Source organism: Numenius arquata, chromosome 4 (genome assembly GCF_964106895.1).
Source record: "Numenius arquata chromosome 4, bNumArq3.hap1.1, whole genome shotgun sequence".
Classification (NCBI taxonomy): Eukaryota; Metazoa; Chordata; class Aves; order Charadriiformes; family Scolopacidae; genus Numenius; species Numenius arquata.
In genome coordinates, this window is record NC_133579.1 from 48,446,481 (window position 1) to 48,473,730 (window position 27,250).

General features: G+C 38.4%; 1 protein-coding gene across 1 annotated transcript; it reads left to right on the forward strand.

The window, feature by feature from the left end:
• Positions 1–12,779: 12,779 nt before the first annotated feature.
• On the forward strand, positions 12,780–25,967 carry OTULIN (OTU deubiquitinase with linear linkage specificity). The gene is made up of 8 exons (XM_074146604.1): positions 12,780–12,949; positions 13,918–14,256; positions 17,275–17,348; positions 18,144–18,238; positions 19,521–19,664; positions 21,576–21,701; positions 22,727–22,996; positions 24,306–25,967. The coding sequence occupies exons 1-8, from the start codon at positions 12,780–12,782 to the stop codon at positions 24,498–24,500; spliced, it is 1,413 nt and encodes a 470-aa protein (XP_074002705.1). The 3' UTR covers positions 24,501–25,967.
• The last annotated feature ends 1,283 nt before the right edge of the window (positions 25,968–27,250 follow it).

Genomic DNA, 27,250 nt, shown 5'->3' on the forward strand with positions numbered 1-27,250 from the left:
AGGAGCCTGGCATGGCAGCTGGGCTGGAAGGGTGCTGCTGCCTCACTAAGTGGCATTTGTTCCTGTTCACAGCATCCTTGATGGTGTTAGTCCAACCCTGATCTTGGTCAGGGATGGAGCAGGTAGCCCTGCAGAAGCTTTTTTAGAGATTCATCAGAAAATTTCCAAGGAAAGCCAGGCACCCCAGAGACAGGAGGTGAGGTACCTACCCAGGACAGGAGATAAATGCAGAGAAGATATCTCCTTGGGGCTTGGCTATTTACATCTCTCTTTATGAACCATGGACCTTTGTGTCATTCAGGGCTAGCAGGTGAGGAGGATGGCTGGGGCATTGCTGGGACCTGTGACATGGGGTTGTGCATGCTGGTCAGTGCTGGTGGGAGGGAAAAATAGAAAACATGAAAGAGATAGGGTGGGTGCTGGATGCTTTCATCTTCCAGTATATCCAGTATATCCCAATTTTGCATAATTCAAAGATTAATACCTTGGGAGGGCATTTAACCAAAATATCTTCCTCTTTAGTAAAGCGGTTGGCCATAGATCAAGTCTTTGTTGAAATGTGGAGACAACTAATTTGAATGCATTTGTGGAGTTTGTGTGCAGGAGCTGCTGAAGTCTAACGCATACGGCAGCTACTAACTCCCTGTATCCTGTAAGCCAAGTTCTCATGTTCAGCTGAATGTCTTCCCCATAATTTTCAGGACACACTGCATCTTACAAATGTCGAAAATGATTGGCCTTTGAGTTTCAGATGACATATTTAGCATTTAGCTATGAAAGATCTTATGTTCTTTTTACCTATCCAGTAGATGGCTTCCAAGCATCAGAAAATGTAGTTCAATAAGCTCAGTTCTCCTGGCAATTCTTTGATCGTCACACTTGCCTGGGTGATAGGGGTGGGTTAGCCCTGGCCAACAGCCTAGCACCCCCACAGCTGCTCACTCATTCCACCCCACTCCAGTGGGATGGGGGAGAAATCGGGAAGAACAGGAGCAAGAAAGCTTTTAGGTGTAAAGAGAGGGAGATCACTTACCATGCACTGTCATGGGCAAAACAGCTTCAACTTGGGGAATTAAACTTAAGTTGTTGCCAATTAGCATAAATATTTAATTACTGATTTGGGTATTGGGAATCAAAAAAAGGCAAATGTTAAAACACTTAGGGAAAAAAACACTCCTCCTCCTTTCCCGGGCTCAGCTTCACCCCAGACTCCTCCTCTCCCTTATGTTATCACTGTAAGTCATACTTGCTCCCTTCAGTGAAGGAACGAGCAGTGCGGGGAGGTTGCAGTCAGAATGTAGTGATTCCTCTCTGCCCTTCCTCGTTTCTCACTCCTTTCCTATGCTTCAGTCTCCCCCTTCAAGGTTGTACCTGCTCCAATATTGGCTTGGGATAAGTAAGCACTAAAACTCTTGGTAAGTTACATGTTAATTACCAACTTCATAGAAGTCTTATTCAGCTTAATATAGCTTCTATGCATGCTATTGCAAAGAAAAAACAAAAAGGAAAAAGTAAGTCCATGTTTTTGTTGTCTTCCTTCTTTGATTCTTTAATGTCCTATCACGTGCACTTATATTTTTACAAGACATGGATCAGAATACAGCAAAAGGGTCTGGAGGAAGGGGCTCAAAAGGTAAGAGTTTAAAATCAATCCTGCACGGGAAAAATGGTATTAGCAAGGTTTGTCTTGCTTTCCTTAATAACTTCTTTAGGACTATGGTAGCACAGAGGAGCGATAGTGATTTCTTGAGTTCTTGCAGACTGTAACAGGAGATAATGACTGTTAGAAGAGAGATGGAATGATTCTGAACATAATTCAGGAGATACATGGGAATTCAAGGGATGACCTAATGGTGAAGAAAAGCCAGGTTGGTAGCAGTGTGAGGAAGACGGTATGGAAGAGACATCACTAGGAAAAGTGAGCAATTTCATGGAGGAAAACTTAGCAAGTCCATGGATACTTCCTAACTGCATGTGAACTGCCTGTATATGACTGGAGATAGGAAAATTTTCCAGTGTAATATCCACAGAAGGTGTACTTGCAGCTCTTCTTGTCCTGCTGCCTAAAACATGACATATTAATAGATCATCCCTACAGTAATTTAAGCTTCTCTCAGCCACCCTTTTGAAGTAGAGGACTTCACTGCTGTCAGTGTTCTCCAGAAGTGTAGAGGTGTTTCCTGCCTTTCCTGTATTGATGATTTCCTTGTTTGTGGGTTGTGTCACCACATTTGGCTGGCATTTACAGTGCTTCTGTTGCTGCAGCAGGGGGGATGGTACAGCCAAGAAACACTTCAGCCACCTTCTGTTAAAATTTTGAATGAGAAATGAGTGAAACCACATGCTCTTGTTTATCAGGCTGTGAAAAGCCCAGGAGGGCTAATTATGGAGTATGGCTGATCAAATTGGACCACATATCTGTCTTCAGGGTCATCATAGATATATTCAGGGAAACGCTGCTGAACTCCCTCATTAGCCTTCTCAAGTTAGCTTTCAGCACGGGAGCTTCTGAGTCCTCAGTGATGGGCAACTAGACCACAATATATTACTTAAGTAGGGGGAAAAGTGGGAGTCAAACTTTAGACCTCGAGCACATCCAACAAGGTGAATTTCGTCACATCTTAGAGGTGCCATTGCATTTGGTGTGAGAGTAACTTCAGAAAGCTGCAGATACAGATATGTGGAATTGAGACGTAGAGCTTGCACCAATGTCACCTGGACACAAGCAAAACTCTGCAGTGACCACCATGGGATGCTCTACTTAGTTGAGTAGCACAAAGCGTCCTTGGGTATTGGACAAAAGATGTAAGCTGTTCATTGTGGCTGTTTTTTTAAAAGAACCCATGAAAACTGAACAAGGTTTTGGTTCTATTCTGGGCAGCTCCAGAAGTGGTTCTACCTAGAAATACTCTGAATTACTCAAAGGCAGGGAAAAAAAAAAAAAAAAAAGGTGTGACAGTTCAAACAGTAAAAATGTTATTACAAAGATATTTGAAGAAGGCATCAAATGCATTTTTTCAGACTGTAAGGGTGGCTTTTAATTAAAGGACTTCATAGTAGCATTAGTCAGGAAAGCTGGTTTTAACATTTGGTCCACCAAGTGTATTTCATCTAGGGATACAGAATATTGCATAGAAAAAATACGATACATTCAGGAATCAAATTAGAGTTGTTTGAGTTACAGCTGCTGATAGCCCAGTACTTTCGAAATGCAAGAAGGAGAGGTGAAGAAAGTAAGGAACATGATTTTAAAAAAGACAGAAGAGAACACCCGTGTGTGGAAAGCCACCAGCCTATTTATTGGTGGATATTTTATTGCCCTTTTCAAAGAAAGACATAATTGAATATTTAAATTAATATAATTCCAGTACAATTAAGTGCATAAAACAGTGATTTTGATGAAGAGTATTCTCAGTTCCTTTCTCTTCCATCTATGAAATATCAAGTAGATCAAGAGACCTCATATAGTAGACAAAATTTGCTTTTTTTCCCCTTTGCTTAAAGAAGGATAGCTGATATTCTCTGGGAGAAGGTATCACTAAAATCTTTTCATATCATAATCCTGAAATTCCTACTAACTCCATACACATGGCAGCTCTGCTCTGGAAACTTGCTTGGAAGAGGGAGGGATGCTATTGGTTGATAGGGGATGTAAAGGAAAAATAAAGTCTCTGCTATTTCATCTCTCTTTGGAAACACAGTGACTAGGAGAATAAAGCAGCACAGCAAGGCTGGGGAGTATAGGATGGAACTAAGCTTGGGTCATGCAAAACAAGGCATAAGGTAAGCAGCACAAATACCATCCTATAGTGGTAATGTGGCTGCCTAATATTGTTCAGTAAATTTGAAAATACTTGATATTTGACCCTGCGTGCCCAGTCTTCTGTATGAGTTTCCTCACTGCAGAGTGCTCGGGGGATAAAAGATCACTACTTTTTTCTCATTTAACTGATGATCATCCTTTTCTGTCCTCTTAACTTGTAGTCCCAATGCCCTCTGCTGCCTGACATAATTCCTCATAGTGAGTTATAAGCTCAGGAAACTGTGATCAAATTCCTTGTAGAAGAGCACTTACACAAATTTACAGACTATTTATTGGCACCCTGATGTCTTTAAAATCACTGCCTAGGTTCTTTACCTTCGAGCTTCCTTTGTCACCTCCCAGGTCCATTCCAAAACATCAGCCTGTAGGGGCTGGCTCCATTTGGTAGCTGCAAGGCTGTGTTCTGAGCAGCACCTTTTCCAACAGGTGACGAGCACTTTGGGGTGCTGCAAAGTCCAACTAGCTGCCAGGCTAGTATCTATCTTCATAAACTGAAGATTACTCTCTCGTCAACTTTGTCAAAATTCAATGGTAATCCATACATACTCATATTGCAGATCGTCACTCTGCAACACCTGATGTCTGCAGTGGGAAACGGGAAGAAGCAATCTGAGCTACGGCTTTCCACCTTTCTGAAAATGTAGCTGGTGAGTTCTGTTACAAATCATTTCTGTTTGGCTGGAAGTGTCCGGTGTTCTTCTCTGTGCTGTATTACTGACTTAAATTCAGGTTCGCACACCTCTGAATGTCTTAGTTCAGGTTACCCCATCTGTGTATTTCTGCCTAAATAAGGAAGTGCAGCAGCTTGGTCCATGGAACGCTCATAAACACAATGAATAGTTTGTCAGCCTGGACTGTGTGTCTAATTTGCTTTCAGGGAAACTGAGCCGCTGCCAGCAATCAGAGCTATGTAGGAATACTGTGGCTTGATTAGATAAATGAGTATTGGTATGCTAACTGTACCTTTGTAACCCCCAAATGTGAAATATTCATAGAAAAATACATACATGTTAACAGAGTTCACACCAACTATATTTTTGAAGCTGTTGGAAAAAAAAAAAAAAAGATAGTTGTAGGTAATTTTAGAGCCCCAAATGCATGTAATTTAGTAACAAAGCAAATGATTCCTCTGAGATGCTGCCAGCAATTAGGAATTCCCGGTTTCTTGCCAAGCAATGAAAATCTGCAGCCTTCAAGTGAAGCTACTTGTCCTCCTGCTTTTCTAAATTTAGTTAAGACTGTAGAGTTGAACTCTTTTATTTTCAGTTTTGGGGAGTGATTTTCGGTTTTGGAGAGAAAGGGGGATACTGTGACTATGTCTGGGCTCAACTTTTAACAAGAACATGAATAGAAGGAGGAAGAACCCTAAATATTTCTTTAAGCTCTGTCTATGGGACACAAAATTCCAGAGTCTTAATCCTACTGTTGCAAATGCCCAAAGGATCTCTATTTTAGTTCAGCATCTTATTGATCAGTTCAGTCATCCTATAGAGAGATTATTTGCTGATTGAATTTTTTCTGAATGGATTGAGAAGGTTTAATAACAGTACCACAGTAAAGAGTTTATGCTGTAGCTGAGAGTTGTGGTCTACTTCTTGGTAGAAGCCAGTGTACATTGCCAGCTGCATTCTGAGAAGAAATAGGCTGACACTATTCACAAAGCCATTTCTAGTACCACAGTTGGCAGAGGGGTTACAGACAAGGGCTTCAGTAGCCCTGGTCTTCCTCGTTGAGGAAGGCTGATGCAAGGTCAAGCCAGACATGGAGAGCTGCGTTTTGTCAGGGAGCAAGAGCCAAACACAGAAGACAGGAGCAAGCATCAACCAGTGGGAGCCTGAGAAGCCGGTCAGCTGGAGAATAGTTGCAGAGCAGGCACAAATATATTCCTTGTTCCAAGCAGGTATTTGCAAGGGCAGCCACATCTGAGCGACTCCAAAGGCTTGTTCATTAGGGAGACTTATGAACATCAGCTGAGAGGGATTTGTTCCAAATGAATGGATCTAGTTCATTTGATTAATGAACTGAAAAAGATCTTGAGGCTGATCTGTTGACTCATTAGAGTAAAATGCCACTTTTTTTCCTTTGAGAAAACAGTAAAGGGGACTCATGAATTTGAGGGCTGTAATAAAAGCCACTTATTTTCTTGAATTTTGATGCTAAAATACAATTTTTATGGTGGAGCTTGCATACTCTGAGAGTTCTTTGGGGTGTTTTATTATTTCAGTAACGAAACTGAAGGCTGCTTCTCTTGATGTCTTGACCTTAATGGCACACTATATCACAAAGTACACCTGTCTACAAAAGATACCTCTCATTAGATCTGAAGCCAGGCTTGCAGGTTTGCCATCTGTACAGCTCATGAGGGTGGTCTTTCTGTGCTCCTTGGTGGCTGCACAAATGAGCTTTTATCCCATAACCAAGCAAATGTGATGGATACAGACATGCCAGTCTCCCTAAGCAGAACATTACAACTCATCACTTGACTTCACCTTGATCACTTCTCCTGGCAACTCCATATGGTGGTTTTGCTTCTCAGTTTGTCATTCATCTACCAAATTACTCTCCAGGTGGTCAGGCAGATTCGTGATCTTCCTCACTAAACAGGAGGTCACAGCATTTCAAAAGAGAAGCTGGTGGCCTTGCCACCAACTGCATGATTCTCAACTGAGATCTGTGTCAACAAACCCTACTAGTAGAATTTTTTCCCTGAGAAAAAACAGCCTGATGTTGCAGGCCAGAAGTTGTTGTGTAGCTCATAGACCAAGTACTTCCCTTCATCACGTAATCCAGCTCATGGGGTGTTTCACAGCTGGGTTCAGGTAACGTCAGAAGTCTACTGATAGCAATTAATGCATTCACACTAACAGAGAGTCAGTTTTAGCAGCAGCAGCAACCATGCTATTTTACACAAGCAAAGTGCTTCTTTTTTTCCCTGCTATTTAATGAAAACAAGACTCAGCTGTTTTCTTCTTTACAGTACCATAAAAATGTATACATCTTTTGCAGATTTAATGTAAGATCTGGAGCAGTAACTCTAATTCTAAACTTTGTCTGTAAGCTGAAAGAAAACTGAGTATTCAAGCAATCAGTAAAGGAAATACATATTTGATTCTATGGGTAGAAAAGATGGGGCAACCTGCATATGCACGTTTCTTAAATTTCTGCCTCATAAAATTGCTGGAGTTTTGCATTTAGCATCATTATGTGGTTTCTGCAGACCTCTATTTGCTCTCCTTTTTTTTTTTTTTAAATGTGGAAACTGGGAAGGAAAAAAGGCATGAAACATACAAATTGTTCAGGGAGGTTTGTTTAACTAATTGAGCCACTAACTGTTCTGGTCTGGGCAATAGTCAGTAGGAAATATTGCTGGCTTACTCGGACATACTAATCGACAAGAATGTTGATTTACTGAGAGCACTCTAAAAAAGAAATATTTCTATATATATTTTCCAATTAGGAAAACTATATAGCAAATTATATATATGTATATATGAGCTGCTCTTTGTTTAATAATGAAACAATTAGCTACATCATACTGTAACTTATTTTAATAAATATTTTTATCACATGCATAGAAAATGTATGTATTTATTTTAATCTTCATGCATCTCCAAATGTGCAAACTAAGCTTGTTCAGGAAAACCGTGAAGTAGGTTTTTAATGGTGCCTTTGGTTTTTTCTTTTTGTGAAGATGTGTTATTTTAATAGCTTAGACTGGTGCACCATGAAAAATAGTGACAGTTTTTTAATTTGCAAAGAGCTGTGATTTTTACCAATGATGTATAGGTTATGTTGATATGATTCACACATGCTCAATTTTCTGTTCAGGGGACTGAAAAAAACCACCCACTGCATCAAAGCCACAACCTACATATTTTTCTCAGTCATTTAAAAAAGGAACAGAGCATGCTGGAGCTGCCTTTTTGTTTGACAGACAGCAGCACGCCAATTTAGAGCTCATTTAGTAAAATATAAAACTGGAAAGTGGAAAGCCGAATGTATATACACCTGTCTTTATGTACAAGGTAGGAGACACATCTTTCTAAGAATACATCTCCAAAAACTCTAACAAATGCAGGGGTGCTAGAGGGAAAAAAACACCCACACAAGTAATATGTAATTATAGACATACATCGTGGATATTGTATTGCCCATTTCACTTTTACTTGTGGGTTTTCCCCATCTATTTTCTTCTGAATGGTATTCCCCTATAATCACAAGCAAAACTGATCACCCAAAGGTTTCTAATTGTACCCGTTAACTTTGGAGCAGTTTTCAAGTAGCTGTAATTAGCAAAGAAGATAAGAACTTCTGGCAAGCACCAAGATGCATTAAATAAGGTAAAAACAATCAATATTTTTTTTCATGGTGTTTAATTGCTGCTTTTTCTATCAAAATCTCAGTTGTTGGCCTCCTTTACCAGAAAGTACCAAGTACAGAAATATTTCAGATCTACAAAATATGATCTCTTATATTACACTGAATGTCTTTCCTGTGTATTTTCATTAACTTTTTAAAGGATGCTAAAGTTGTCTCAGCTAAAAATGAGCAAAAAATTAATCCAAATGAAACTGTATGTAAGAAAAAGTTCTTGCTTGTAAACTTACATTAAAAAAGACTGAACATTCCAAGCAACACTGAACGCTCCACCTCCTCCTCATAAACAATAGTAAGAAAATAGACCGAAGTCTTTTAGAGGAGAATAATGTGTATGTCATTCAGGAATCACAGTCCGGTTTCCTATACAAAGCTGTATGCAACGAACACTGATGCATTTTATCACTCTGTATGCATCTAACCCCTTCAGACTCTTCTAGATAAAAAGGTTTTGCTTTGCAAAGATCCTTAACTCTTCCGAGTTGAGGAAGTCAGAATTCCAAAATACCACATGCTGCTGCTGCTTCGCTGTGTGCTTTGTAATCCTTTCACAGTCTCAGCCTGGGGAAAAAAATCATTAAAAAAATGTAGGCATTTTGGGCAAAAGTATATTAAGCTGCAATATTTTCCTTTTTGGTTTGGTACCTACTGGTTTGGTTATTGCTGTTCGTGTGATTTTTAAAAAAATCTATGTTGGGATATATGCTCTTATTTGTAATGACAAAGTTGAACTGTTGTACCTTACACTTAGAAAAGGATACGGGAAACTTGCAGTAACAAGTAAACCCTGCTGAACTTGTTTCAGGCTGAATCAGCAGCCCATGGTTTTCTGCATGTGTTTTTGCAAAACTGTAACACTGAATTTCTTTATACTAGTGGTGCTCAATGATCATCTCCATTCATGGTTCCATGATTTTTGGATTGACAGTGGTACTGTGGGGTTGAGATTGAAATCCCAATTTTGTTTTCAGCTAAGAGGCTGACTCTCACCTCTCCCATAGGTATTGGAGCTATACAGGCATCCCGTGGGAAATTATGGCAACAGGAGAACTAGATTTCTAAGGGAAATAGTCTGAGCTATTAATAGATGATGTACGGGACAACAGGTATGGCTTTGGGTTTTTACTGTAGACTTTAGTGATACTTAGTTTGCGTACTTTGCAGATAGAAGTTTAAAAATACAAGTTTTAGGTGTTTTGGGAGTAATAAAAAGATCTTGGGTTTACATGTCTAAATTCTGCTTAAGCCTCATTCTTAGAGAGTAACAGGACTGTTTCGATATCTTCAACAAAAGTAAACAGATGCTCCATTTTTTTTCTGTATAGATACATCTATCATCTTGCTTGGTCTTAATATTCAGAGAGTTTTTTCCAAATATGTTGACGCTGTTCTTTAAAACTAACTTCAGAAATTCAACAGAATCCCGTAGACATTCTTCTTAGCACCTGTAATTTCAGTATTTTTGCAATTTGTGCACATATATTTATTATTTGCCAATACTGAAAAGCAAGACAGTACCTTTGCCCTGAAGACTTTGCAAAGAGCAACTGTCCTCTGGTGGAAAATATAGCATGATCAATGGATACGAGTGATCATGTATGGCCCAAGCTCTAAATTAAAGTTATTATGACTAACGTATTATTCTCAAACATCTATGCAAAATCCTGGAAGCAGCTGTGTGAAAAAAAAAAGTAAACACCGTGTTGTTGTTTTATCTAATGCACTTAATAGTTTATGTAAATCTGTTGCTCAGAAATGTTACATACTTTGAGCAAGTAAGACTAATTTTTTTAATTACATGTAGTTATTAGAATATGGAACTGAATATACAAATCACAAAGAGGCCTGTTTGTTTTGAGGGATCTGTTTGTTTAAAATGGATCATCTAGGAAAAAAAAATAGTTTTGAGGGGTTGGTTTGTTTAAAAAAGGATCATCTCAGAAAAAAAAAAAAAAAAGTTCATCACTTCCACAGCCTTTGAAAAGAAAACTTCAGGACTTCATGCTCAAGCCCTTTTGCCTATTGAACTTGGTAGTACAAGGTGTTTGCTTTGTTTAATCTAGACAAAGGTTATACACATACGTCAATATTCTAGACGTGTATAAATTCTTACTGCACTTTCATTATACCCGTTTGTTTTCCCTTTAACATTAAATTATTTAGTGTTGTTGCATGCTTTCTGACAGCTACCGCATTCAGTCCCCAAGACACTGTTTTTTATTTGCAAGCTAAAGTTATTCTTTAGATTTCTGCAAGCTGAAAAGCAATGACTAATACACAACTCTTTTGCCACACTTGATCTTGTGAAATGTGTCATGGAATTTTCAATTATTTCCTGATACTATATACCAACACTAAACCCCAAAATACCCTTTGCTAAGAAAACAAATTTCATGTATGTTTGCAGTATATTGTTTACAAGAAGCAGAGAGAAACCTGATTTTTAGAAGTACTTTACATAAAGGCTGAACTGATGAATATTCTCTTGAACTACATTTATCAATTCAACTACGGAATATACCCAATTTGAAGATTTTGAACTTTTTCCAGTTGTAGAAGGAGCGTTGGGTGGTGAGAGTGTGCTCTTCTGTTGAATTTATTTATTCAGCTGATGACATTTGGAATACTAGTTTCGGTCTTTTTGTGACGAAGAGAAAAAAATTTTAGTCATGTGACTGACATAAGCTCCATCTGTAAGCAGAAAAATCTAAATGGAAAAGATTGCACCCATTTTTTCAAGTTCCCATGGCAAGCATTACTGTAATGCAGCCTGACATATGATGTCATAGCAAGGTTTTCTTTTAATAACTCTTGAGAAGGGAAACATAATTTGCTGTTTAGGAACTTTCTGTTGGGAGGAAACAGTTCCAAATACAGAAAGCATAGAATTTGCAGATTTCATTTAATAACTTAGGTACAGTTTGTGTATTTTGCAGTGTCATTCTGTAAAACATCATTTTCCTCTTGACAAAGATTAGGTCCAGGTGGCATCTTCACCTACACGACAAAGCTCTATGGAATTATTCTGCTGTGTAGCTCTCTGAAGGGTTGTGAAATGATCAGTCAACAAGTGTCCCCCATAAAGTTGCTGAGGGAATGGTAAATGTGCATCACTAAGAAACTAAAAGAGAAGTAGTTTAACTTAAAAAAGCAGACAACTGTAATGACTCTCAAATGCTACTGAATCTAAATTATTTTAATTATAAGAACATGGGAAACAGTTGGGTATATTTAAAGTGGGCTTGAACAGGAGTAATTCTTAAATGACCAATGTGAAACAAGAATGCATTCTGAGACAAACCTGTTGGCCAAACATTTGTTCAAACGAAGAGATTTTTCAAAGGTGATGTCAGTGCCAAGAGCAGCTGTACACAGATTTAATCCACAAGAAGGGCAGTGTCTCAAAAAAATTTAAGGGAATTTTTTTTCCTTTTTTTTTTTTTTTCAAACTTTGTGATGATGCTTCCTTGCGTCTCAAGGATAAAAGAAAAAACTTGTTTACAAAAACGTCCATCGGTTTTATGTGACTTAAGAGTTTCACAATATTGCATATTCATTTTCATTGCCATTTTAACCTTCTATAGGTTTTACTGTCTGACCTCCACCTTAAAAATGTTCTCCCTATGCTGTTTGATACTTTAAGTACGTGGATTTTAAAGAAAAACAATGTTTCCAATTCCTTTACTGCCGGCATGTTTGTAGTTACTTTCTGCCAGTCTTAGCAACACTTGTATTACTTTGAGAAAGTGTATTGTTACAAGGGAAATTTCAGAAAGAAGACACTTTTGTCTTCCATTTTCAGGCCCAATCTAAAGGTGAACACCCTCCAAAATGCTCAGACCTCAGTGGCCTTTTTTTCTACCACAATACTGCTTCCCTACTTCTTTGCTGTTCTCAGCATTCTGTTTTTAACGGCATTGGGTACGCTCAACTCTTGAGTAACATGTAACTTTGAAAGGTTTATCATTTACTCTTTATGAAGGTTTCTATCCTGCCTGGAGTTTAGTAAAGGTGCATCGGGCTCCGGTGATGTGCACTTTGCTCCTGGGAGAGCCTCCCAGCCTCTGACAAGCTCAGACCGGTGGCTGTCTGTCACGTTTACACCTCTCCTTATAGCACTGCGCCTCCCCACAAGCGTTTTTACGTGGAGCATCCCACAACTGAGAAGCCGCTCCATTTCCCTCCTCTCCCCTCCCCCCGCAGTATTTAAGACTCGTTGTCTCCGAGCGTGGGGATTTCCACTGGTATCCCCCGGCAGGCCCACATCCGCAGCCGACGGCGGGACCGACAATCCGCCTCCGCAGCCGATGCGCCGGAGGGCGACACCCGCCCTACCCCGCCCGACGACAGCCGGCCGGAAGGAAGGAAGGACAGCAGCGCGGGCACGTACAAACGTTATTTCCGGCGCGATGACGCGAGCGCGGAGGGTTCCGGCGGCCGGCGAGGCGGAAGCGTTTGCCGAGCCGCGGAAGGGCCCTGGCTCGCGCGCGGCCATGGGGGCGCCGGGCGCGTGCTGGCGGCCGTTGTAACCGGCGCCTCGCCGGACCCGCGCGGCGAACGGCGGCCTCTACCCGGCAGCATGAGCGGCGAGCGGCGGGCCGGGAGGGGCGCGGCGGGAGGCGACGCGGTGCGTGACCCCCACGGCCCTGGGCAAGGGGCAGCCGGAGCCGGGGCGGCCTCCTGCGCCCGTTGGGGCGGCGCCGAGCGGCGTGGGGCCCGTGGTCCCGCAGGACAGAGGGTGCCGGAAAGGTGAGGGCTGGGCCTCCCGGCGCGGTGGTGTGACGGTGTGGGTACGGTGGGTCGCGTCCCTCACAGAGCCCATCTCGTCCTTCCCTGGGGAACCGGGCTGGGAGTAATGAGGACAAGGCGCGTAAGTCTCCTGAGCTCGGTTCTGCCGGACAGCTTGGTAGATAGCAGGACTGGAGCGCAAAAGGACAGTGACATCTGGGAAAGAAAGGTGGCTGGGAGTTTTCTATCCGAAGATAGGAACGCGTTGTACAGTTTTCAGATGCGTATAGTGGCTTTTAGGACTCCCGGTTCTGATGTGACCAGCCTGGGTAGCGATCGTAAGAATTGTCTAGAACATGAATGTGGCAACTGCGAAGCAACCTATAATCTTTTTGGGGAGGGCTATGTATCAATTCAAGGTAAACATCCCTGAAAATGTACTATATGGCTGCATTCTAAACCTTTGTAGAACTTGCTAGAATGGATTGTAGACAGTCTTCTCATAATAACTTGGAAATCTTATTGGAAGGAACAAAAATCAGAGGCTTTTGTATTCAGCAACAATCCTGGTGCAATGGGAACTTTCACGGAGCACCAAGTGAGTTTGTAAAAATGGTCTTGTTGCAGCACCAAAACTTGTTTCATTGGGTTTTCTATAAATCCTCAGGTTTTTAGGTGATAATGCCTCTTGAGAAGAGCAAGTGTTCAGTTAGGGCACTAATTCTAGCGTGGGTTGTGTTTGAGGAACTGGCACAGATTAACCTCAGTAAGAAATGAAATTGGCTTGCCAAGGAGATGAGTTTGAAAATAGCTTGGGTGCTGTGTTGTTTTATCAAACTATTCTGACTTTTGTTCCTGCTTTTGAATAATTTAAGTACCCTCTGAATCTTCAGAATATAACATAACTATCAAAATACCGTAATTTTCTTAAAATGCGCTTGTGTTCTTCTGTGAGAGTTGCTCTTCATACATTTCTCCATTCTTCAAAGCCAGGATAATTTTCAAGGGCGGATGACGGAACCAACCAGCCTTTCTGCAGGTGCAGAACAGACACAGAAAAAAGAGAGTGTTGCCACTGTACATTTGATGCAGCATGAAAAGGAAGTTGGTGTTCCTTCTGATGAACTTGGTTCAGCAAATGCAGCTACTGACCTGAAAGAGCGATCTATGTCAGAAATAAGAAAAGGCTATATGTACAGAAGTACTGGAAGACCTGAGAAGACAGATGTGATTAAATCACTGGTGACAGATCAGAATGCATTTAGAAACTGTGAACTCTATCTACCTGTGTCTAGTAATTGTGCAGCAGTGGAATCGTCTGAGGAGAGGTGAGGATTTTTTTAAAAATATATATTAACAGCTTTTCTATAGAAAGGCAGGGGTACTTTCAATCTGTGAAAGTGAATTTCTTGGCAAAATTTCATATATGTTAGTGTCTTAGTGAAATAGATCTACATGTCAAATCTTAAATTTTGGCCACATTCACCCATTAGATAAATCGCTTATTTTTATAGATCATTAGGGGTTGACTTTCCCCATCTAAAGGAGTAACTGATGCGGTATTAAGCTTTTTCGTGCTAACAAGAAGAAGACTTTAAGCATTGTTTTTGTTTTCCTATGGCATTTTCAATACTGGGAGTTCTAGTCCTGCAAATCTATTAGTATAAAACTATTTATATTTTGCCCGTAGTCTTTTCCCTTCTCTCCAGCTTAGTTTTGCTTGCTGTCTTCTGAATTTTTTTGAGTTTAGTTTTTTTGGCGATGTGGAGGCTTTTTTGTTGTTTGTGTTTTAAAACACAAAGCCCAGGATAGCTTAAGTAAAATCTAGCATCCTGGTTTTTTTCCTTGGTATCTTTAGTTCAGCAGGATCTGATTTACTAGTTCAACAATTTAAGTGTTTACACACAACACTATTCGCTATTTTTTTTTTCTTTTGTGCATGCATGTTTCATTTAATTATTCTTTTCTATCTGTTATTTTATTTTCACTCTATCATTAGGTATTGTGAAGTTAAATAGGGAAAGGCTTTAGTTTCCGCATTCTTGTTTCCACAGATTTGCTTAACAATTGCTATGCTAGAACAATGTTAAGGTGTACTTTCAACCCTGAAATGAGAGTGCCTGTGATTATTCCTCTTAGCTACCTTGATTTCAAAACAACTCAGTTAAATTGCAGTACTTTGTTTACGCTGAATGTTAATCTGTCAGGTTCTGAATCTAGAGGGTTCTATGTTGTCAACTCCCAGAAAGAAGATGGGGCAATATCAACAGAAGGAACATGATGCTGCTTACTCTACACCAAACTTCTTTGAGTGACCTCACTAGTTTTCTAAGTTGAGCACTTTTTCTCTTTGTGCATTATAACCTAAATGTATTCCAGGACGTATCCCAAAGTAATGCTTCCCCCCTGCCCCACCACTTCCCATGGGATCCCTTGTAGAAGCAGGTTTGTTCGTGCTTGTTGTTGCTTTATATTTTAAGTACTTAGCTTATGAATAAGCTGGGCTAGAGATCACTGCTGTCAGATACCAAGTTGTTTGGGTATTTTTCATAGTATTTTGAAGGTTATTAAGTATTCTTGAAATTCTTCACAAACCTTAATGGACTTAATCTCTGCTGAGAAACAAGATTATGGATAGAAATTAGGGTTTGTCCATTGCCACACTGTAACAAGGATAAGGACTTGGGATACATATTTCTGTGGTTTTTCTTCTCAGCAGGTAGTACTCTTTTTTTATGGAGTACTGTGTTTAATATCTACTGCATCTATTGCTTCTCTTATTAATTAATAATTATGTAGTATTGTTAAGAATAGGATTTCAAGCAGCTACTTGAGCACTCAGGAAGCCTGGTTTCAAACTTAAAAGTTTGAAACTTGAGTAAAACTAAACTATAGTTTCATATGACTGTACAGTAGATGACAGTTTCCTGCTATTAGCTATATTTGTCTTTATACTACGCATTTTTTTTTTATTCTCAAGGGAGATACATGCAAATGGTTTAGAAACGTTACCTTTTTAAGTAAGCTGTTTTGGATATAGAGAAAAAGAAAGAGAGCACCATAATTTACCAGTGTATCCTTTCAAGTTAAATGAGCGTAATCTAATTACCAGCTGGCTACATTAAACCCTTTCTTGCAGTCTTCCTAACTGCTTGTACTCTCTTAAAAGTGCAAGGTGGGGCAAGGTCATTGCATTAATTTCTTCCTGGTCTTTTGCAAGCACACTGTAGTTTGGGGTTTTTTGAGTAGTAGATTAGAAGCTACTAATAATAGCGGGCAATGAATAATACCTAGGTTTTTTTCCTGCATGTGTACTTTCTTGAAAATACAAACTTTCAATGTAACCTTCTTTTACTGATAAATCTAAATGATTTGCTAATATGTTTGGTGGTGTATGGTTTTTTTTGAAGTATTTTAGATGTGAAACTGTGATGGTTTTAAAGTTTATTTGCTAGATGCAATTACACAACAAATGCTACTCAGAATCACATTTAAAGGAATGTGCAATTTACTGTCTGTTTTTTGAACACTGTGTAGACCAACAGTCTCAACAGTAATGTTCACACCCTAGCTTCAAGAGCTATTCCTGATAATGCTAGGCTATGCATAGAAACAATCCTTTTAGGGCATCATTTCCTTCCTCATGGTCATAACTTGACTGCAGAATGCCTGTATGTAGGCTCAGATGGAGACATTTGACTCTTAAGACTGTACCTTGACCAAAAAGTCCATATTATTCGAGGAAGAAGTGTTTGTCTGGATTTCAGTTAGCCTGTAGGCTGCAGTTTGAATCACACTTAGAATTCTGTTTTCTTTGAGTTCATAGCATTCAAGGCAGCTGCAGATAGCTGGCTACTCTTCATCGTGATATTCTGTCACGTATTCTGCTCATTACTAGGCAGGTCGCTCAGCCCCAGTGGAGCCTAGATACAAAGCACCAGTGAGTAATGCATTCTTAGTTGCAGGCATAGGTTGTATTATTCATATACTCAGCAAGTAGGTGTTTTGGCTTGTATCTTTTGCAAATTTATCCTGTATAATTTACAAATACAAAGGGATGTTAGTACTCTGTAGTCTCCATACAACGAGCAGAAGAGAAATTCAGGCAGTGATTCATTACCAACGTAGGTGTCACAAATAAGGGAGGTGAACAGTTGAGAGGTTTTTTAAACATTTTTGGTAACTCATGTTGTTTTTATGGAAATGTATAAGATGGAAAGCAGATCAAGTTGAACTTGTAATTGGAGAAAGACTTAGGTACTTGCCTGAAGTTGTAAACAGGGGAAAAGGTAAATGACTGTAAGATTTGTGCTGTTAAATGAAGTATGTGTTGATTTTTATTGCAGTGAGGAGGACATGTATCGTGACGCAGAAGAAATAGAGAGAGAGAAAATATTACTTTGTGAGACAAGCTCTTCAGGTACGTTCAAACTTTGTGTGGCATTTCAAATACAGTATTACAATTCATCATGCTAATTTGTCATGATTTGGCACCCTTGTTTCCAAGGATTTTTGTGCACGGATGTTTCTGTGTGCAATAGAAGTTACTTAGCATGACCAAGTACATTGTACAGTTTAATTCACAAAATAGTTGCTCTTAGTATATTTTTTCCTATGTTTCTATAGTTACTTTACAGCAGAATGTGAATCCTTTGGAAAGCAGTCATATAGCCTATGTTATGAGTGTTGTGCTTGAAAATTGCTGATTTATAGCCATTACAGCAGCATCTGTCGCTGGGATCCCTTGATAACCTTAGTGCTATCTGTTTTGGAATGAAGGCTCTTGGGATTACAAGAGAGAACTGTATTTCTTCTTTCTACCATTTTTTCTGCTTCATTCAGAGAGATGTGTCATCTTTCTCCTTTATAGTCTGGCTGCTGAAAGAAGAGAAGCTTTCATCAAATATTTTTCCGCTTGCTAAGAAAATGAAGAGTACTTTACTAATTTCTACTCTTTGCCAATTAATATTTTGCAGAAGAGAAGAACAGAGCGTTCTCTGTTTTGTTGGACTACATCATTATTTTTGTTCACTTGTTATTTTGAGAGCAAGCTAGTTGGTTTTTTCCTCCTCCGATACTAATAATTACTTAGTAGCTATTGGCTGTGCTGCCAGTTTCCTTTTGGCACAAATGTTATTTTAAACTGATACAATGTATTTAGAAACTAAATGCTTTGTTTCTGTTCTGTTTCACAAGTCACTTTCTATTTTGACAGAACATAAACTAAGTGTCGCACCTGAAATGGACATCATGGAGTACTGCAGAAAAGAATGGAGAGGAAATACACCAGTAGCAAAAAGGATGAGAAAGGTATTGGTTCTCTTTTTATTGAATTTTGTTGGGCTGCTTGTTTTCATCTGTTTAGTAGGTGACTTCCTATGGGAACAATCCTTAAACCAGGAAATACAATAGGAGTGTTTTATGGTGTCTGCTCTTGGAAGTGGCTGACAACTGGAGGATGGTTTTGTTTGTACTAATTCAAAATGTGGTTTTTAGTAAGGCTACTTGTTGATAATTTAGGGTTTTGATTAATACTATTCTTTATTAATGTTTTTAATTGAAGTTTTACATTTGGTTTATTACCATAAAATGGTAATTTTTTTGGCTATTAAAATGGGAGAGCAGATAACTAAATTTTTTCACAGAAGGCAAATAACTAAAGTTGATGAATTTCATCATTTTTAAGATGGTGAGCTTTAATGAATAGGCTTGGTTTTTCTTAAATTTTTCCTTAATTCTTACTTTTTGTAGGTTTTGGGCTAGTTTTCTTACATTAATCTTGAGCTAGGGTGGTAGAAAATAAAGCATAAGGTTGGTTGGGGTGGTTTTTTTTTTGTTTCTTGGATTTTTTTCTTTTGTATTTTTTAATGCAATTTGAAAATTTAGTGTTATGTATGAATAAACCTAAAAAATACTTTCTGTAAATCGAAAGATCTATGTGTTGCCTTCAAAAGATTAGTATGAGAAATACAGATGCTCAGGGCATTGGCTGTAGCCAGGTTAGCTGAAGAGACACACTGTGCTTCGGAAGTTACATTTCAACGTTGCTGCTTCTGTTAAAAGTGTATGTATGGGAACAGCTGGGAGGGGACAAACGTGCTGAGACATGTGTCAAGATATTTCAGTGTAAACACAAATTTTCCCTGAGGCAAAAACAAACTACATGTGACATGTATTGGGTAAATGGAATAAATTATTGCTGAAACTTCTTGTAACCATGATATATTTTTTAAAGTCTGGTGTGTATATGTTTGTATGTTTGGATATTTTTTTTTTAAACTTAAGAAGATTAGCTATCCACATTTCAGTGATATTTCTCTACTGTCATTAAATAAATGCCACAACCAGTTATCTATTTAGATTTCTTTGGTTTCTTGTTTGTGTTTCAGCACAACTAAGGGAGTTTTTTTCAAAGCATAATTTGTGACAAAAGCATTTGAAATTCCAAAAGGAGTAGTGGATGACCCCTCTTCTTTTTAAATAACATTAGCATTTTGATGCTAATATTCCAATATTTTCTATGATGCCAGTGGATGGTGTTAAAATGTTTTATTAATACTTTCATGTTATTTGGATTTTGTGTTTTTTCTAGGGATATGAAGCAGTTGCTCAGAAGTTTGCATCTATAAGGAGAGTACGGGGTGATAACTATTGTGCTCTCAGAGCAACTCTTTTCCAGGCACTAAGCCAAGCTACTGAGTTACCGACCTGGCTGCAGAGTGAGGATTTTACCATGGTATGTGTCAAACTATGATCATCTGACAGTAGAGGAATGTTGGTTCTAACCTATTTGATAATTTTATGATTTCATTTCTCTATTATGCTATATATGCTCACTTCTTAGTATCCCTTCAATTGAGACGTGGTAGTGGTCAGCTTTGTACATTTACAGTGACTGTTTCAACTTGGAATTGAGTCCAGGTACCCTTAGTTTCCAGTTTATAATGTATAAATGTTATTATAGTCCTGACTGTGATGTAACTTGTCTATCTTTGTCTTGTCCTCTTGGTTTCTTCTTACTGCATGTAATATGGCAGTAAGAGGTTTTCCACAAAAGAGCTCGTAATAACAAAAAATATAAACAACTTATTCTAAGCACATCTGGGGAAAAAAATAAAACAGCTTTTCAAAATTATTATATGTACTCTTGTGTGCCATATGGTTTCTTTAGAAAGCAGATTTCTGTATAACTTTAGAGTTCATCTCTCATTGTGATCATTATCATTAAGTAAATGTTTGCTGATATGTTTTTGCAATTACTGATAAAAATATCTCTATGAAATGTTTCTTACTGCAGCAGTACATTCTAAAAAGATTTCCTTTTTATAAAAAAAATTCTCCCAGCTGACAACCATCTCCACATTATCAAACTGTAGTTTCCCTGTGCTCCTTTAAAGAACATGTAAATTATTAAAATGGTGTGCTTTGCAGTTTTTATTGATGTTCACCTGTTTTTCTTCCTACTGATTTATAGAGGAAAATGTCATATTGTATTGACTTTTTTTGAAGAAAGTGTGCAACTATAAAATGAACAGATTGAAATGATAAACAATGCATCAAAGCAGAAGGCATGTAAGAGAAATTTGAGTGGTGACAGCTAGCAGTACAACTCTTAAAGTTGTGTGCTGTTTTGTTTTGTGTTTTTTTTTAATTTTTTTAAATTTAAAACTGTTTTTACATGCCCATTTCTAGTTGTAGAAGTTACTGACCTATAATACTTGATTATGTACTTCTATACGTCCAATTAGCATGGGATGCCAGGCTGGGTTGAGGGAAGATCTGTGTATATCTGACAAATACTTGGTTGGAGAACATATTAGTAATTTGGAGTCCTGATAAAATGAAAACTAGCTGGTAATGGCTGATAGCATATGTACTGCTCTAGCCAAATATTTAATTCCTTGTGAGACACAAGTTGGTCTTCCTATTCTAGTGGTAAAATGAGTTAGTAAATGAGGTTAAAAAAAACCTGGGCATGCAGTTACCAGGATGTCCTTCAAGAGAAGTGTAAAAGCTCTTAACTGAGAAAATGTAGCCTGTGAGCAGTAAAAGAGGCAGTTCTGAGGCTAAAGTATGATCTGATGCGTCAACTAACCCCCAGATTGTTTTCTTTTTTATTAGGAAACCAGTCCGATAGTGTTTTAATTATGTACCCTGAAAAGAAAACACAGCTTGTGTGTTCTGGACTAAGTAGCTTGCGCTCCACCAGGACTTCTAGATTGTCTGGTGGATGTCTTCACATCTTTAACTTTCTTTTCTGTTGGTACAGGGACACTTTCAAACATGGTCACTGTCATCTGGTGCTGGGAGGGTTTTTTTTAAATTTAAAAAAAAAAAAGAAGCCATGAGTAACTTAGAGTGTTTTATTTTTCCAGTACCTATGTATTGCTTAGATATGGAAATAGTTATAGACCAGTATTCTGGCTGTTATCCAGCAAGTATTATAAAGAGCCAGTTGTGTTCAATTATGGTCATCTTAGTATCACGTATGCTCAGAAGAACATACAAGGGATTGTTTTAAGATGCAAAATCTTTGGCGGGGGGGGGAGGGGGGCGGGGAAAATCAGTAAAATGATAACATGCAAGTTGATGGCTTTTCCTTTCAAGATTTCTGACTTAATTTGCCTTCTCTTCCCTCAACTTCCAGCTTTCTGAAAATCTGCTAAGCAAATACGACTGGATCAATCAGTGGCAGCTGAAACAGAAACTGGGCAGGAAGATGGGAGAGATAAGAGAGGAAATTAAAGATTATTTAATACTTCTAAGGAAAAAGGTTGGAAAAGTATTTGTTTGTTCTTGGTCACTTGCAAATAAGGCAAATGACAAACATTTTTGAATGTGGTGAATTCAGCATAAGGATGCTTTCACTAATGAATAAAGCCACTTTTCTGTATGTACACTGCAAAAAAAAAAAAATCAAGAGAAGAATCAGATCTGTGGGAGTTTTCTGGTCTTCCACTGCATACATTAGTGTGATGCTAGAATTAATTTCTAAGATCTGCAGAAAACTATTAATTAGGTTTCAACGGAGAAGTAGATGTAACAGAGTAACATTTTGCCTCTGTTATCTTTTGTATTCACTCGAAGGAATGATGTATACCGTGGATAAGTGCTGCTGCTACCTTGAACAGGTCAAGGAAAGGATAAAATACAGAATAATGCTGGAGTAATTTCAAAGCAGTTGTTTTTGTTCCACGTTTATATGTTTTTATTCTGGGTAACGTAACAGGGAAATGGTTACGCTTGTTCAGTGTTTGGACTATATTACCTAGCCCCATCTTTCCACCCCTTGAAACTGTGGAACCTATTTAAAAACTCTTCAGTTGTTCCTGTCTTACTGTGTATGCATATTCTCTTTTTTGGAAGGCATTTAAGTTTTTAAAGGCTACATTCAAGCAGTTTCTGAGGGCATGAATGAAATATGCATGCTGAGTAACTGAAATGTAAAGAGTATAAAGAATGTAGGATTTATGATACAAACAAGCAGGGTATTATCTTATTGCTTATTGTCCCATGACAATATTTGTTTTGCCACCTTGCAACAGTTTCCAACATCCCCTTCTTTTGCTTTGCTTAAGGACTAGTTTAAGCAAAATCAGACTAACTCGATCTTGATAGGACTACAGCTGTAGAAGTGTTGTCGAGTGTTTTTAAAAAAGCACAAAGCCCTTCATAAATTAAGTCCTGAGTGCCTGTGCTGTGCATCTGACAATTCACAAGTAATTTTTTGCAGGTCTTGCACGGTGATGGCTATTGATACATGTTGTGTGTGTTGTTTTGTTTTTTTTTTTTCAATAGTGGAAGAATATAAGTGAAATCAAGGGTCCTATTGAGAAACAAGAAGCTTGTGATAAATTGTTTACAAATGAAGAGGAGGAGTATAGTCTCTATGAAGCACTGAAGTTTTTGATGCTTAACACCGCCATTGAATTATACAATGATGATAAAAATGGAAGGAGAGTTCCCGTCTTCTCATGGTTACTGTTTGCACGGGATACATCTAGCAACCCTTGTCAGTTAATGCATAATCACTTGAATCATATTGGTCACAGTGGAGGCCTTGAACAAGTAAGGAGAGATTGTTTTTACAGTGTTATTTTCCTGTTTTGGAGGTCTTAGTTTCAAGTGGTTTAAGAAGTCATCCAGCTTTCACCTAGTCTTTTATTGGGAAAAATATAGTAGAAATGAATGTCTGTAGTAAGGATCTGTAAAGGCCTTCCTTTAAATGTTGACTTTTGTGTGGCAACTGACACTTAGGTAGCATCAGTCTTTGGAAATACAGTATTCTTCTAATATAGAAATATTTGTATTAATCTCTTAATCCTTAGCTTTTATCATGATATTTTTATAAAAAAGCTAATATTCAACTTGGGAAGAGAAGATCATGTGTAGTACATATACTGGTTGAATTCTGATAACCCGATAACAGTTACTGCCTTGTTTGTTGCAGAAATGATATGCCTATCACAAAAAAGGCCCAAAACAAAATGTAGTGGTTAATGAGCTAAATAAGCGGAAATATTTTAGAACACTGATTTAAAAAAAAATCCCATTGAATATGTTACAAGTGTGGTATTGCAGTTAAATACACTAATTGATTATAGACACTAGAAACACGGAAGTATTTATGTTTTGCTTGTGTTTATTAGCTTAAAAATTTGACAACTAATATAGATGAGACAGGTTGCTGGTACTGTTAAATTAGCTGATTACTTGGCAACTTTTTTGCTGTCTAGTTTAGTCAATAAGTAATGTTGCATATTTTGTGACTAGATTTTTTTATTTCAGTGCTATTCTTTTTAAACTGTTATTTAGAACAGGATCTGCTTGCCACTGTGGTAGACAAGATAAAGACTTTCCAGCTTCTTTCTCTTAATTCCTTCTGACATCAAGAGGTTTTGTAAAGGCTTTCCATCTGCTTTTTATTTGGCTGGAGAGTTCAGAGTATCCTCTAAGAGAGAAAGGATCAGTGCCTGGAATCCATTCTTGACTGGTTTAGTGACTTAATGGGATGAATACTGATAAGAGAGAATGTCTTTCCTACCTGTTTGTGGCAGTGGGGAAGTCTCTGTATAAAGTAGCTTTTCTTTCGGACTGTTATCCTGCTCTGCCATTGTTGGGTCTGAAGAGTTCCATACTAAAGGCATGGTATCTTAGAGGTATTTATGCAGCAAATTACAACTAACTGGAATGACTGAGATGCTGAATGAGAGATGTATATACTCATGTATAGGAATTCTCATTTACATTTCTTCGTATTTTTTTCTTTGAAAAATTACATCTGATATGTATTCGTTTAGTATTTTAATGAGAAATCTCTTGTAAAAGGTATGTTACATTTTAAACATCATATTTCTGGGTTTTTTTTCCAATGTAGGTGGAAATGTTTCTCCTTGCTTATGCACTGCAGTATACCATCCAAGTGTATCGATTATATAAATACAGTACTGATGAATTCGTCACCCTTTATCCCAATGACCCAGAGGAGGACTGGCCTGTGGTGACTCTCATAACTGAAGATGACAGACATTATAATATTCCAGTCAGAATGTGCCAAGAAACTGTGCTGTAAACAAGTGATTTTTTGCAGACAAACCTGTGCTGCTTATTGAGGTTTCCAGTGCTGTTTTGAAACATGATGATGATGAAATCTGCGTTAATAAATCTACAACAACTTGAAATCCATGTTTTAGGAATTTACATCTAAACTAAGATGTCAAATGGGTACTAGCTTAAAGAGTAAAAATTTTTGCTAGTATGGCTTTTGTTGCTCATAAAAAAAAAAAAGGAAACTTCTGCAGTCCTTGTTTTTGAAGGCCTTACTCTGAATAGGAACGCAAAAACTATAGATTTACTTCTTTTAAGAAGACAGGTGAGGCTCTGTAGTAAGACACGAGCTGGTCTTCTGCTCCCTCAAATAATGAGATAATGATGAATTGAAATTTCTGGAAAAGTAAGCTGGCAGCGTCCTGACTGATATTTGTAATGCTGCTTAGAAGCAATTTGTACACATCTTGGGTCTTGGGAAGCGATATCATTCTTTTACAGCTGGAATTTAATGCCTGCCATGGCTTATGCTATGAGAAATGTTTTTTAAAGTTTTCCAGTGCTTTGGGGTTTTTCCAACATGAATATCTCTTACTCAGAATCCGGTTGTCTCTTACACAGAAAATAAGGAGCTCTTCCGCTTTCAACCCTTTGGGAGGATCATGGCAAAGAGACTTTATAGTTAGGGAGTAGAGAAGTTTGTTTATTAGTGGGTCACAAATTCAAAACCTCCTCAGAATTCCCTCCTCAATTATGATAGCTGGTATGAGAGCCACGTGCTCGCTGACTTCCATGTCTGTTCATGTTCCTGTAATGTTAATTCTCGCTGGCAGCTGCTGTGGAGAACATCAGGATTTTAATTTGTCCGGGGACTGCAGTAGATGGAAGTAAACTTCTGGTGCAACTTCTCTACTCTTGGGAGGAGTATCTGGGAGGTTCTGTTTCTGCTTAGAATTTATTCATTATGCTTTAAATTGGAGGAATACAGAATATATCAGATGCTGGGAGTGCTGACATACCTTAACAAATAAGTAAATAATAAAACCTTCACCGTTAGCTTAAAAGTGAAAGTATGCCCTATAGATAATTCTTGGGACAAGAGAGTGAAAGTTGATTTAAATGAAATGCTGTTCATACACAGCATACAAGCCATCACTTGGCTTCTCTTGGAAGGCCTTCTTGTATAAAAGGGGTAAGATTCTAAAAGCTACTTTTCAGCTAAATATTCTGGAGGAAATGACCTGCAAAACTTCCAATTCTGTCATGTTCTACTTAAAATCGTTTGTTAACTTTTGTTGTGAAAGGTTATTATGCAATGAGAATGTGTATTCACCATGTTCTAAAATGTGTTTTAGACGCATCTTAAGGATGTCTATTGTGTCCTCAGTGTTACATTTATCATGTTGTCTTTGCCTTTTAAAGCAACTACTTTGATCTGTTACTGAGAACTTCTGGGAGCTACAAGGGAATAAAAATAAACCAATTCATCTGGCAGTATTTTTTTCTTGTTTTATGCCCTGTTTTGTCCCTAGCTTTATATTTTTGAGTTTTCAATGTTGAAATCCTTGTTTGAGTTAGTTATTTCTTGAAAGCTGCATGTATGTGAAACAAGTAATTGTTGGCTCGCTGCTTCCACGTGGACAGCAAAAAAAAATGCCCTGAATTACTGTTACCCAAGTAACACTGAAGGGGAAAGAAAAAAATTAACTTTTTCAACTCGCTGAACTCTGATAGAAAATTTGTAGCTGGGATTTAAATAAATGAAATTATTTAAATCTTGATGTCTTCTAATTATGAGATTAAAACTTAACACCTCTTTGTCATACACTTGGAGCCACTGCTTTAAATGTGTGACAAAAGCCTCTGAAGTTGAGGCTTTCTAAGGGCTGGGTCTGCAGCCATTGGGTCTGTAAACAATTCACATAATGGGCTTGTGTGTTGGACTGAGCACAAGGTACAGCGGGGTACACCTTAACGTAGTGTTCCTGCAGACCTTGAGTAACAAACAGTAGAAAAACTGATGTTGCCTTGTATTTTTCATCCCTCTTTTTGGAGCTGAGCCTGTGCTGTGGTGTGCAGTATATTGATTTAACTTTAAAATTTAAATATAAAATTGACAGCTGAAAATTTGTCATTTTTACTTATACAGTGGATAAACACTGCTTTTCTCTTGCGTCCCCTTCCCCTGGAAACTTGTATGTCACCACAGTGGCAGACATGGTCACAAATCCCATTTTAGGCGTTGAAGGAAGTGGGGAGGTGGAGCTCTCGCGTTGTGTGTCGGGAGCAGGGCTCGATTCCTGATCTCATGTCCCTAGTATTTAATAACGTTGGTTGTGCAGCCCCTGCATCTTCTTGTCTTCTGGACGTGATTGCCATTGATTTCCCCAGTCCACTGAGTAAACAGAGTCAATAAAATAAATGAAATGGATGTGAGGGATGGAAAAGGAAGAGGAATAAAGGTCAAATTAATTCTGCCTCGTGCCCTGATGTCCATGAGTCTTACGTGTGAGCAAGTATATATCTGCTGTGCTTCCAATGTACTAAAGGAAGCAGATGCTTTACTCAACAACCGGCATGCTTTGTTAGATACAGTCCAGATTTTGAGTACTGTAATATGTGAGCTCCTAGGAGTTAGCAGGGATGAAGAAAGTTCTCCCTGGCTGGTGTAGTTAGTGTGCTTTTCGTGCAAGAAATACTTCATCTGCTTTAGGCATGTCTCTCATCCCTACATTAACATTATTGTTGCGTCCAACTTCTGCCCTTTATGCTTTT